The sequence below is a fragment of the Vombatus ursinus genome, unplaced genomic scaffold, assembly GCF_900497805.2.
Source record: "Vombatus ursinus unplaced genomic scaffold, bare-nosed wombat genome assembly UNPS02014308.1, whole genome shotgun sequence".
Classification (NCBI taxonomy): Eukaryota; Metazoa; Chordata; class Mammalia; order Diprotodontia; family Vombatidae; genus Vombatus; species Vombatus ursinus.
Genome location: NW_020954086.1, coordinates 275096 through 286912, shown reverse-complemented (window position 1 = coordinate 286912; position 11817 = coordinate 275096). Strand labels below are relative to the sequence as shown.

Below are 11817 nucleotides of genomic sequence, written 5' to 3'. Positions count from 1 at the left end.
ATGGGGGAATGAGGCATGAAGGAACATGGGGCAGAGTGAGTGAAGAGAGATGGGGAGTGGGGGGGCAGGGTGTGGCAAGACAAGATATAAAGGCATAGCTAGGCAGCAAAGGCACCCCCAGGGTCACCACCAGGATGGTGAAGAGCCTCCAGTTTATAACATAAAAAGATCCTATTGTAGGAACTGGGGGAGTCTAACCTGGCAAAGAGAGGGCTGAGGGAATTTAGATTCTCATCTTCAAGAACCTAAGGGACTGTCACATGGAAGAGTGCTTAGGATCATAGGATCCTAGATCGAGAGGAGGCAGGGACTTTAAGGGGTCCATCTCCTTCATTTTACAGATGAGGAAACTGAGGCCCACAGTGAAAGGCTTTGTCCAGCTCCCACCACAAGTCAACGGCCCAGGTGGGATTGGTTAGACTCCTTCTTTGATCAGTGATGGCAGAAGTAGCCGTTTAGAAGGGGGAAGAGCCCCAGCTCGGGAACAGAAGGACCCCAGTTCAAATTTCACCATAGAACTGGTGTGCTTCCTGTGTGTCTCTCTGGGACTTTTTTTCCCCCATCTATAAAATGAGGAGGTGGGCTAAAAGTCACTGAGGTCCCTTCTAACTCTCAAATTCTGGCATTTGGTGCCATGAAAGCTTTTCTCTCGGCATCACAAGGGCCATATCATGGAAGAGGTATTGCATTTGGCAGAACCAGGATCGGGGAGGCAGGCAAAGAGAGGCCCATTTCGCCTGGAGATCGAGGAGGGAGCTGTCCAAAAGTAGCCTGGGCTGCTTTAAGAGGTGTGGTGATTTTGTGAGAGTGTGAATAGGGATTGGATATGAGGGTGCCAAGAGGGGGGGGTGGAGTAAAGGAGGAGCCGGCCGGCAGCTGGCAGAATACCGGGTCAGGCCAGAAGAACGTTATTTCCTGCTTTGACAAGTTACAAGACTGGTGGATCAGGTGAATGCAGGAGGTGCCGTTTGCCTAGATTTGGGCGGAATACTTGACGAAGTCTTAATGCTGCTGTGGAAAAGAGAATCGAGAGCTAAACATAGATGTGGGACTGGGTAGCTGGCCAGAGCTGAGGAGCAGTCAGTCATTCATGGTTCAATGTCACCTCGGCAGGCAGTCTCAAGGGGAGTGCCCCAGGGATCTGTGCTGCTTAACATTTTTATCAGCGACTGAGATAAAGGCTGGCCAGGCAAGCTCCCTGAATTTGCAGATGACCGTGACAGGAACCAAGACTCAAAGAGGCTAACGCAGCAGTTCTCAAGAGTCTGAGAGGTCCAAGCTATTTTCACAATAGCACCAGGACTTTTAAATGTCTAGTATATTGGTAAATATAAATATAATCCACCTAAACAAAAAGGTCCTGGGCAGCAGGGTAGCGTCTTCGATAATTTTCAAGAGTGTGAAGTTTGAATTTGTTTGAAAATGACCAGTCTAAAGCATTGGGTTGAGAAGAAAACTCAATAGGGAGAAATGGAAACTATTAACGTGAATTCAAAAGGTCAATCCCACAAGTTAAAAGGGGGGAGTTATGCCTGGAGGGCAGCTCATGTGAATAAAAAAATGAGGGGGGGTCCTAGTTCAACTAAGGGGCACCAGAGTGCACAGAACCCTGGGCCAGGAGTCAGAAAGACCTGAGTTCAAATTCAGCCTCAGACACTTCCTAGCTGCATGATCCTGGACAAGTCCCTTCACCTCTGCCTCAGTTTCATCACCTATAAAATGGGGATCATAATAGCACTTCCTTCCTAGAGTGAAGGACAAATTTACTTCTGGTGGAATGAAAGGGCAATATAAGTCAATGAGGTAGTATGACCATCCAAAGTGTGAATGGCTCTTGGGCATAGGAGCTGGGCACCAAATGCCAGTGTGACTATTCTCTGCCCTTATGATCAGCTTGGGTTGCCACCTTTGAAGAAGGACTTGGATAAACTGGAAAGTGTGCAGAAATCCCCAGGAATGGTGAAGAAGGTCTGTAGTCTATGCCATCCCTAAGAGAACCAATGGAAGGAACTGGGACTGTTTAGCTAGGAAAAGAGAAAGCTGGGAGATGGGGCAATGGAGAGGGGAGATGTACATGCCAGCTGCCTCCAAGTATTTTAAGGCCTGTCTTGTGGAAGACAGAGTTGACTTGGGTTGTTTGGCCCCAAAGGACAGACAAGAGTAAGTGGGAGGCAAAGAAGTGGGGGCAAATTGGCAAAGAAGCCAATTGAGTCCTTAGGGAAGGATGATGTCCTAAGCAGCCCTTGAACCTGCCACACAGTGGACTGAGCTGACCAGAACACTGGCTCCCCACTCACTGGCGGTCCTCAAGGCAAGGGCAGGTGAGCCCCTCCTGGCCGTGCTGTCGCAGGGATTTGGGTCCAGGTGCACACAGGGCCAGATGGCCTTGGAGGCGCCTTCCAACAAGAACATTTGGCAGGTCTCTAGGTATAAGGGAGTGCAGATGGGGGCGGGGGAGTGATGGGGAGGGAGTGCAGATGGGGGTGGGGGAGGTGATGGGGGAAGGGAATGCAGATGGGGGCAGGGGAGGTGATGTGAGGAGGACATAGCTCACAAGGTGTTCAGGCAGAATGGCAGATGGGAGAGGGGATCATGAAGACAGGAAGGGCAATGAAGACATCTAGACCTGAAGAAAGAGGTAAGGGTTTGGGGGAGGACATGGGATGCACGAGTGGAAGGAGGGGGAGGGGAACAGGAAGGGGGACTCAAGAGTTATTTTTAATTGGTGTGAATGTGGGTCAGCTGCTAAGGGAGCAGGGCCTGGGCTGCTCAGTCTTTTCTCTCCCCCCACCCCCAGCCACCACGACTGACCTACTTTAAGCAAAGGAGGGGAAGTGATCTAGGCCCCCTCATTTTCATTGCTCTGATTAGCTGCCCATTCAGCCTCCTTCTGTCTCCTGTCTAGGCTCCACAGAGGCCAAGACCTCTCAGAGACCCTTCCAGTGTCTGTACCTCTCCTCTGTTGCTGCCCATCTCTTCTTCCTCTGAGGCTGTCTTACTGACAGTCGGTCCTTTCACCTGTGACCGTCTTCATGACTATCCCTGTCTTTTGTCAGTTACCATCCCTGTATCTCCTTCCCTGCCACCTTCTCCAGAACCTGTACCTCCATCTTGGTGATTGTTACCCACCTCCTGTGCTCCTCTTGCCTGGTGTTTGTCCCAATACCCATTGCTGAGGTCTCCAGGACCATTTCTTTTTCTGGCCTGTTTCTCTGGCTTGGTGGTAGATCACCTCTTTGTTTCCACGACCGTCTTTCAATGTCTCAGTCTCTTGGCTCAATGACAATCTGTGTACCTTTTCCTGCCTCTCAGAAGGTGAGTGAGTGTCTCTGTGTCTCTCCCCCCGACCACCTATGTGTGTTTCTGTTGCTAGGAACAATGTCTCTGAATTTCAGTAGCTTTTCCTGGGTCTCTCTGGCCATCACTATGACCCTCTCTTTGACGGCCTCCATGGCCATTACCAGGAGTGGCTCTCAGTTTCTATGCACATCCCTTTCCCTCCCATCTCTCAAAATCCCTGGATTCCTTCAAGACTTAGTTTACCAATTGGGAAACTGAACCTCCCCAATCTGCTTTCTTTCCCTCCTCCTTCAATTCTTATGTATATCCATTATTTGGGTATGAGTTGTATCCCACCCTACCCTTCCAAATATGAATTCTCTGAGGGCAGGAATTATTTAGCTTTCATCTATGCTTCCCCAGCACAAAAGGTGCTTAATAAGTGCTTGCTGGGTTGGATACAATCTGCTGCATTTCTGTTACCCATCTCTGTGACATTCTGTCTCTCAGCAACCATCCCTCTGCATCTCTCTTCATTCCAGTGACAGTAATTTGCCTCTGATCACCCTTCTATGTCTCTCTCCTCTGGGATAGTCTATCTCTGACCCCCCCTTTCTGTCTTTTCATCTCAGTCCTTGTCTCTGACCATCCCTCTGCATCTCTTTCTGTCTTTGTGACAGCCTCTGTCTCTTATTGAACAAACTTTCCCTGTCTCTGAGTCAGTTTGTCTCTCTGAGACCACTCCTGTTTCTCTTCGTCTCTGTGATACTCTGTCTCTAATCATCTCTGTGTCTATCTCTGTGATAGTCTCTGTCTCTGACCATCCTCCTGTGTCTCTCCTCTGTGATGGTCATTGTGTGTCTTTATCTCTCTGAGAGTCTATCTTTCAGTGACCACCCCTCTGTCTCCCTCCATCTCTGTGACCATCTCTGTATCTCCCTCCATCTCTGTGAGTCTCTGTCTCTGTGATCATCCTTGTGTCCCCCTCTATTTCTGCCACAGTCTTTGTCTCTGGGATGATTCCTTTGTGCTCCTGATTGGCTGTGACCTTCTCTCTCAGTGACCATCTCTCTGTATCATTCCATCTCTGATCACCTCTCTTGATCTCAGCGACCCCCTTTCCATGACTACTTTGTTTTTAATTCTTGCGGTGACCCTCTCTCCCTCACTGGCCCTTTTCTGTCTACTTCCTCCCTTCCCCCCCTCCCCAGCCCCTCGTCACCTTCTTCCTCACCTGCCCTGTTGATGTCAATCACCTCCTCCTGAGCCAGTGGACAAGGCTCTCCAGGGGCAGGCAGAGGGGGCAGGCCCATTCCCGAAAGCCCCCCCGCCCCACCCCTCAAGAGCCCTGGGTGTACATGGCCATGGGGCCCAGGCAGCCCCGTTGGGTACGATCCAGGTGGGGGAGGGCTGAGGCCACTGTGATGGTGGGGGAGCCCGGGGGCTGGGGGTGGAGGGGGAGGGGGCTCAGGCTTGCAGTAATTGGGTGAGCCCGGCTGAGGGGGGCGGGGAATATGCTTATTTTTTTTCTTCGGCAGCTTCTGTTTGGCCATAGCCAGCGAGTAATACATGCCGAAATTGTTGACGATGACAGGAACAGGCATGGCGATGGTAAGGACACCTGCCAGGGCACACAGCGCCCCCACCAGCATCCCTGACCAAGTCTTGGGGTACATGTCTCCGTACCCCAGGGTTGTCATGGTAACCACGGCCCACCAGAAGCCAATGGGGATGTTCTTGAAGTAAGTGTGGTTGGAGCCCAGGATGTCATCAGGGTCAGCCCCAATTCGCTCCGCATAGTAGATCATGGTGGCAAAGATGAGCACTCCCAAAGCCAGGAAGATGATGAGCAGGAGGAATTCATTGGTACTGGCTCGAAGTGTGTGTCCCAGCACCCGAAGCCCCACAAAGTGTCGAGTCAGCTTGAAAATTCGGAGGATCCGCACAAAGCGGACCACCCGCAGGAAGCCCAGCACGTCCTTGGCGGCCTTGGAGCTCAGCCCTGACAAGCCCACCTCCAGGTAGAAGGGGAGGATGGCCACACAATCAATGATGTTCAGGCTACTCTTCAGGAACTCGACCTTGTCCGGGCAGAAGGTGACGCGCATGAGGAACTCAAAGGTGAACCACACCACACATACGCCCTCCACGTAGGTCAGGAAGGGCTCGGTCTCCACTTCCACGTTGGTCACATTCTCTGGGGGCTCGCCTGGCACTGAGGATGCCTGGGTCACCGTCTTGTTGTGGATGTGAATGAAGCCCTCGTGGGTCTCCAGGCAGAAGGTGGTGATGGAGATGAGAATGAAGAAGAGGGAGGCAAAGGCAACATACTGCAGGAGGGGGAAGGGGAAAGAAGAGGTGACCCAGGAGCCTGAGCTGGCCCTTCCACCCACACTCATGCCAACTCCACGTGGGCAGCCAAACATCCAGACCTCCCTCAGCCTTAGCTCTCTAGGCATCAAGCACTCCTCCCAGCTTCCCTCAAGGAGCTGGACATTCAGGCCCCTACCTCTCCTCAGACACAAACGTGCAGCCCACAGCCCCTCTCACAGATCTAAGGGTCCAGGCCCCACAGATTCCCTCAGAAATTCACATTTCTGACTCCCTCCAGCTGCTGAGAGATCCCAGAGTTTGCTTTAGGGAAGGAAGAGGGACAGGGACCCTTGGTCTACAGGCTATGAAAAGCCCTGCTGTCTTCCTCCCACCTCCTCACTCCCGTTATCACGCACACCCCTTGCTCATGGAGTTGGTGGGATGGGAGACCCTGGCATCTGAGCCAGAAGGCGTCTGGGGATGATGGGGGCTCAGCTCTGTGGGCCAAGCTCTGTGCGCTGCCTCTCTCTGCTTGTCTGTCTCTCTGTAGGCAGTGTGGGACATGTGGGTCTGAACCCAGGCTCTGATTGTGACTTGCTATGTGACCTTGGGCCAGTCTCCTTCCCCTATCTGGGTAAGGGGCTCGGGCATATCTCCGGTACCTGAATGTGTTTCCTTTCCCGCCCCGCCCCCCATTCCCCCCCCCCCAGCCTTCTCCGCAGTGATCTGGGTGATAGGGCACCGCAGTGCGCATGCTCAAGACTCCCTCCCTCCCGCGGCGAAGGCTGCGGCACTGCAGTGGGGGCGGGGAGGAGGCAGCACCGCGGACAGCTCCCGCCGCACTGCGCAGCCGCAACGTTAGTTTGGCCTTAACCCCATCCCCACCGGAGCCGCACTGCGCAGCTGCGGAGCCTACGAATGCCCTCCCCCTCCCCCCCATCTTAACTCCTTCCCAACCCGGGCCGGGGTAGAAAGGGAGAAGGGGGAGAAGGGGAGCAAGGGAGGAAGGGGGCGCCCTCCGAAGTTCGAAGCCTGAGAAGCTGCTCCTCACCCACAACGGGTTTAACTCCTCTCCGGGATAGCTGAGTGGCGGAAGGGGGGAGGGTCGAGGAGGAGGGGAGGCCCCGCCCCCCACCAGTTCTCCCGAAAAGAGGTCACCGGAGGGGGGGGGTATCTAAGAGCCACGTGCCCCCATCCTCCTCCCCCCTCCTCCAATCCTGCATACTCAGCGTTTCTCTGGGACCTAACTTCCCCGGGAATACAAACCGCCTCCTCCACGCAGCCCCCCTGGGGGAGGAGAAGGAGAAAGAGGGAGGGGGAAGAGGGATGCGGCATTGCGGTGGCTCCCTGTCCTTTCCTGGCCCGGGACGCAGCCAGCCCTTGGGGGGAGGGGAACGGGCGGCAGACACCGGGCTCCTGACCCTCCGAATCTCCTGACCCTGGAGGGGGTGGCATCTACCTTAGAGGATACCCGGCTATCCTCCCCCTTCCCTTTTCCTCATCCCCTTCTCGGACACAAAGAGAGGACCAGATTCTTCCCTCCCTCCAATACGACTTGGGATGAGATCTCGAGGGTCGGGGGAAGGGAAGAGTCCAGGGTTCTCCGGACGGCGGAGAGGGAGCACTCCAGAAGAGGGGGAGGGGGGCGAAAAGTCATCTAAAGTTTTTCAAGGGGGCAAGGAATACAGGGTGCAGGAGGGGGCGGGTCTTCGTAGGGAAAGGGGCTCCCGCAGCCGACGTCTCTGGGGCTTGGGAACCATCTGGGCCGCGGGCTTTAGCTAGACATTCCCAAGGCTAGGAGTTGTATCCGACCTGGGGCTTTAGGGAGGGGGAGGAACGCTCTGTTTGGGGGACCCTTGGTAGGAGGCTGGGGGGCCGGGTCTGTAGACTTCGAAGGGGCGCAAAACCCGAGGACCGGAGAAGCTCAGCTCCGGGGGGTGCGGTGAGGGGCAGCCCCCGCGGAATCTCCCAGGGTTGGGGGGGGCGGGGTGGCCAGCCCCCCGGAGGGGGGGGGGGGGGGGGAAGCCTCCTTACCCTGGCCGCCCGGGACGAGTAGGGGTCTTCGAAGAGCGCCCACACTTTGGGTTGCCAGCGGCGCCACCACGTCGCCCCCGCGGCGCCCCCGGGCCCGGCCGCGGCTCCCCCGGCCGCATCCTGGAAGCAGAGTCTCTTGAGCTCCCCTCCGGCCCCGGCAGCGTCCAGGCCGCCCGCCTCGTCGTCCCCTAGCCCTCCGGCAGCGGCCCCAGGCCCCCCAGGGCCTCCGGCGGCGGCCGCGGCCGGCTCCGGGGTCTCGAAGGAGTCCAGCGCCTCCTCGGCGTCACGGTGCTGCCGATAGGTCATCCAGCAGCAAGCCTCCACGTCGGTCTCGTCGATGCCCCAGAAAGCGAGCTCCTCCTCGAACAAGGGTCCGCACACGTCGGCCGGGCAGTGCAGCTTGCCGGTCCGGTAGTAGTTGAGCACGTAGGCGAAGACGCCCGGGTGCCGGTCGAAGAAGAACTCGTCGCTGCGCGGGTCGTAGTCGAAGTTGACTGCCGCCCCCGGCTCCGTGAGCCCGGCCAGCCGCGTCCCGGGGAGGGTGCGCAGCGTCGAGCGGTACGTCTCATGGCGCACGCCGCCCACGTTGATCACGATCTTGTCGCTGTCGCCGCCGCCGTGTCGCCCCATGGCCGGGCCCCCGGGGCATGGCGCGCCCCCCGCGGGCGGCCCAGGAGGAGCCGGGCCGGGGCCCGGGGCCGAGGCGGACCCGGGCCCGGGACTGGCGTCGGGTGGGGAGGGAACGGGCCCGGGGCAGGGACCCGGACCGGGACAGGGACAGGGGCCGGGGCCGGGAGGAGGCGGAGGCGGAGGAGGAGGAGGAGGAGGAGCGGAAGGAGGCTGCGCCGGCGGCTGCTGCGGCTGTTTGGCCGCCGTGCGCCCGCGGAAGGAGGAGACACAGACTGAGCTCAGCATTGGAGGGGGCGGGGGCGCCCAGGGCCGGGGGGCGGGGCCCAGGCCGAGGGGGCGGGGCCGGGCCCCTCCCCCGGGGGCGGGGGTGGGTCTTGGAGGAGAGGGGCAAGAGGGAGGGGGGTAGAGCCGGGCGCGAGGAAGGGGCGGGGCTCTCCACCAGGGGAGGGCGGGGCTCAGGCTGTCGGCCCCGTCCTTCTCAGCTCGAGGGCGGAGGCGGGTGGGAGCGCTCCAGGGGTCGGTGGGCTGGCCCGCAGGCTGCGCAGCCCCGAAGGCGGAGCTGAGAGGGTGGGAGGAGGGAAAGGGGGCGGAGGCACCCGTGGAAGGCAGACCTGGGGGGGGGCGGGGGGGGGGAGAAACAGAGAGGGGGGGGGGGGGGGGGGTCAGGACTGCCTTCCCCCCAACTCTCGGCCGGCCTCATTTGCCGGCCGCATCCCTCATTCCTAAAGTCTTTGTCTTTCTAGGTGTCGGTTTCGGAGAATCTCTATCTTTATCTCTGTCTCACTAAGTTTCGTAGTCTCGTCTGTTCCTGTCTCTTCTGTATTTCTCTCTCCCTGAATGTCTCCTTCGGAATCTTCGTGTCTCCATGTCTCTCTTTACTCGTGCGTGTTTCTACCCTCCTTTCCCCAATCTCCATCTACGAGTCCCCCTGTCTCTCCCTCTGCAGCTCACTCTCTGTGTCTCTCTGTCTCTGCGTCTTTTACTTCTCTTCTCTTCTCTTTCCCCCCTCCCCGACTCGTCCGCACTGAGGACTCTGGCTCACTACCAGACCGCAGAGTTGGGGGGGTGGCCTCCCTGCAGGGCCCCAGCCAACCCTGCCCTGCCGAACTCCCCCCCCCCCCAGTCCTCTTCGCATTCATCCAGAGCTCCCCCTTCTATCTGGACTCTGTTCTCTCCATGCCAGGCATTGGTTCCCCTCACCACCTCCACTGGCCCCTGGCCCTTCTGGGGTCTGACTCTCATTCTCCAACAGGATACCTCCCCGCCGTCTGCTTGGGGGACTGGAAAGACCTGACCCACTACCACCAGGCCCCAGGCGTCCTTGGCTCCCCTCGCCCCAGAGCGAAGGAACACTGCCAACCCCGACACCACGAGATGAACAGTCACTACCTCCGGTGAGAAGGGAAGGGGCCTGGTGAGGAAAGGGGGGAGAAGTAGGAAGAAGGGAGAATGGAAATGAGGAGAGGTGGGCTGGGGAAGGGAGAAGAGAGAAAGAGGATGAGAAGTGGAAGGTGAGGAATGAAGAAGGGGGAGGGGAAGAGGGAGAAGGTGCTGGGGAAAGAGGGGATGAGAATTAGGAGAGGGGGAAAGGGAGAGAGAGAGATAAAAGGTCTGGCATCTGGGATGGAGAAGTGAGTGGGCCGACCGTGGTGCTGAAGTGGATGCAGGCCTAATGGACAGAGCTGAAAGAGGTCTGAAGGGCCAGATGACTGGGCTGGGAGGAAATGAAATGGGTCCTTTAGGCTAGGGGCTCCTGGAAGACTGGATTCTGGAGAATGGCAGTGGGGAGGATGTCTAGGTCATGGGATATGGGCTCGGGGTGAAATTCAAATGGATTCTTGACTCTGGGGTCCCCTTTCCTCTGCCCTGATAGAAGAGGCAAAACGATGGAAGGCCGGAGACTGCCCGAGGTTTGAGCTGTTTGGGATCCAGATGGTGGAGGGGAAACAAGTATCTCCACAATCTATCTCTCCCTCCACCCAAACAAAATATCTGGAGCTCTTCCTCCTTCAAGGCCTCTTCTCACACTTGCCTCTCTCCCATAAGACAGCCTCCAGGCAGGCTCCTCTCACCTTCTTCTTGCCATCCCCCTCTTCTCTGTCCTTCCAGCCCAGCCCATGATCCTAATCCTTTCTCCTCATTACCCCCCCATCTCTGTCCCTCATTCTTGACCTCCCTATCCTCACCCCACCACCATCTACACTTCCTCTCTCTTCTGAGTCCCATGTCTTCCCTTGAGTCCCCTCCCCGGTCCTTCATTTATTCCTGGTAGCCTGGACATCTATGCCCTCTTCCCCCTCCCCCCCTAGGTTCCAAGGTCCCTTCAACCCACCTCTCTTCCTTTCCCCTCCCCTCATTCCTCCAGTCCCCCCCCCTCCTCCTGGGTCACTCTCCAATCAGCCCCATCTCTCCCCAGCCCTAATCTGATGGTTTCTCTAGCTTTTCAGAGGCCATTATTCCCACCCCCACCACCACCTTGATTCCCTCTTTCCTGCTCCCCTCTCCACCTGCGGCTTCTGAGCCCCCAGACTCATCTCTTTCACAGGCCTGGGCTGGCTTCTTCATTCTCCTCCAGTCCTGGCCCTACTTCATCACCCCTCACTCTGCTCTCCTCTCCCTGCATCCCTTTCCAATTCATTCCACGTGGTCTTCCTCTTCTCCCTCCTTTCTCACTGTGGTTTCTCTCCATCTCCCTTTGTCCTTTCTTCTCACCCCACCCCCAGCTCCATCTACCTCTCCCCTTCCCCCCATCCCTCATCCCATCTTCTATCTGCTCGTTCTCTCTTGCCACCTTAACCCCATCTCTCTCTTCTGACATCAATCCGCCCCTGTCTCACTCATTCCTTCCCCTCCCCCTTCTCAGTTTCACCAAATTTTAGACCCAGAAAGGATCATCTCGTGAGGCCAACCCCTTCATTTTACAAACTGGAAATCCGAAACCCAACAAGTGACTTGCCCTGGGTCATGCAGACATTGATAGCACAATCGGGATTGGAACCCAGCTCCTCTGCCAGCTAATCCAGAGCTCTCTCTCCACTCCCTTGCGGAATGCTCGTCTCCCTTTTCATTTAATGTCCTCAGTCTTCTCTCTCCAGCCTCATCAGCCATGCCTTTCCCTTGGCCCCTCCCTGGGTCTCCTGCCTTCAGAATCCCCTTCCCTAGCTCCCTCTCTCCTCATCTCTCTCCCCCTCTCTATCGGACCCTTCCCCCTCCTCGTCCCCATCCATCAGACCCCCCACCCCAGTCACCGACTCCCTCTCCAACTCCCTTCCGTCCCCCATCCCCCCAGGGCGCTCTCCCTGCCCAGCCCACGCAGTCTCTGTCTCGTCTCCAGCCCTTTCCTCGATCCCCACAGTCCCGTCCCCCTCTCCCCATCATTCTGCTCTCTCTGTATCTCCTTCAGTTCATTCCTGCTACCCCTTTAATACAGGCTTGCTCCAATTTCCTGCCCAGTCTCCCTGGGCCTCTATCCCTAACCCCATGGTCCCCCTCCCCCACCTCCATGTCCCCTTCCTCGGTCTGGAATGTCTTTTTCTCTCCCCAGCAACCCAGCCAGATTCT

The 11817-nt window shown here is 57.3% G+C and overlaps 2 protein-coding genes across 6 annotated transcripts in view; both read right to left on the bottom strand.

Annotated features, from left to right (window-relative positions):
- KCNC3 (potassium voltage-gated channel subfamily C member 3) overlaps positions 1-8541 on the bottom strand; it is a 12381-nt gene extending 3840 nt beyond the window's left edge. For 2 of the 5 annotated variants that reach the window (XM_027860887.1, XM_027860888.1), the window contains exons 1-2: positions 7627-8541; positions 4514-5609 (exon numbers count right to left, since the gene is read on the bottom strand). In XM_027860887.1, the coding sequence (XP_027716688.1) occupies positions 4514-5609; positions 7627-8541 (2011 nt within the window). Of the gene's footprint in view, positions 1-2811; positions 2815-4513; positions 5610-7626 lie in introns of all 5 variants that reach the window. The other 3 variants (XM_027860890.1, XM_027860889.1, XM_027860891.1) reach the window with 3 other exon arrangements.
- A 193-nt stretch (positions 8542-8734) lies between these two features.
- Positions 8735-11817, bottom strand: part of NAPSA (napsin A aspartic peptidase) — an 8284-nt gene continuing 5201 nt past the window's right edge. Inside the window, exons 9-10 of the mRNA XM_027860899.1 lie at positions 9302-9667; positions 8735-8867 (exon numbers count right to left, since the gene is read on the bottom strand). Coding sequence (XP_027716700.1) covers positions 8735-8867; positions 9302-9667 — 499 coding nt within the window. The remainder of the gene's footprint in view (positions 8868-9301; positions 9668-11817) is intronic.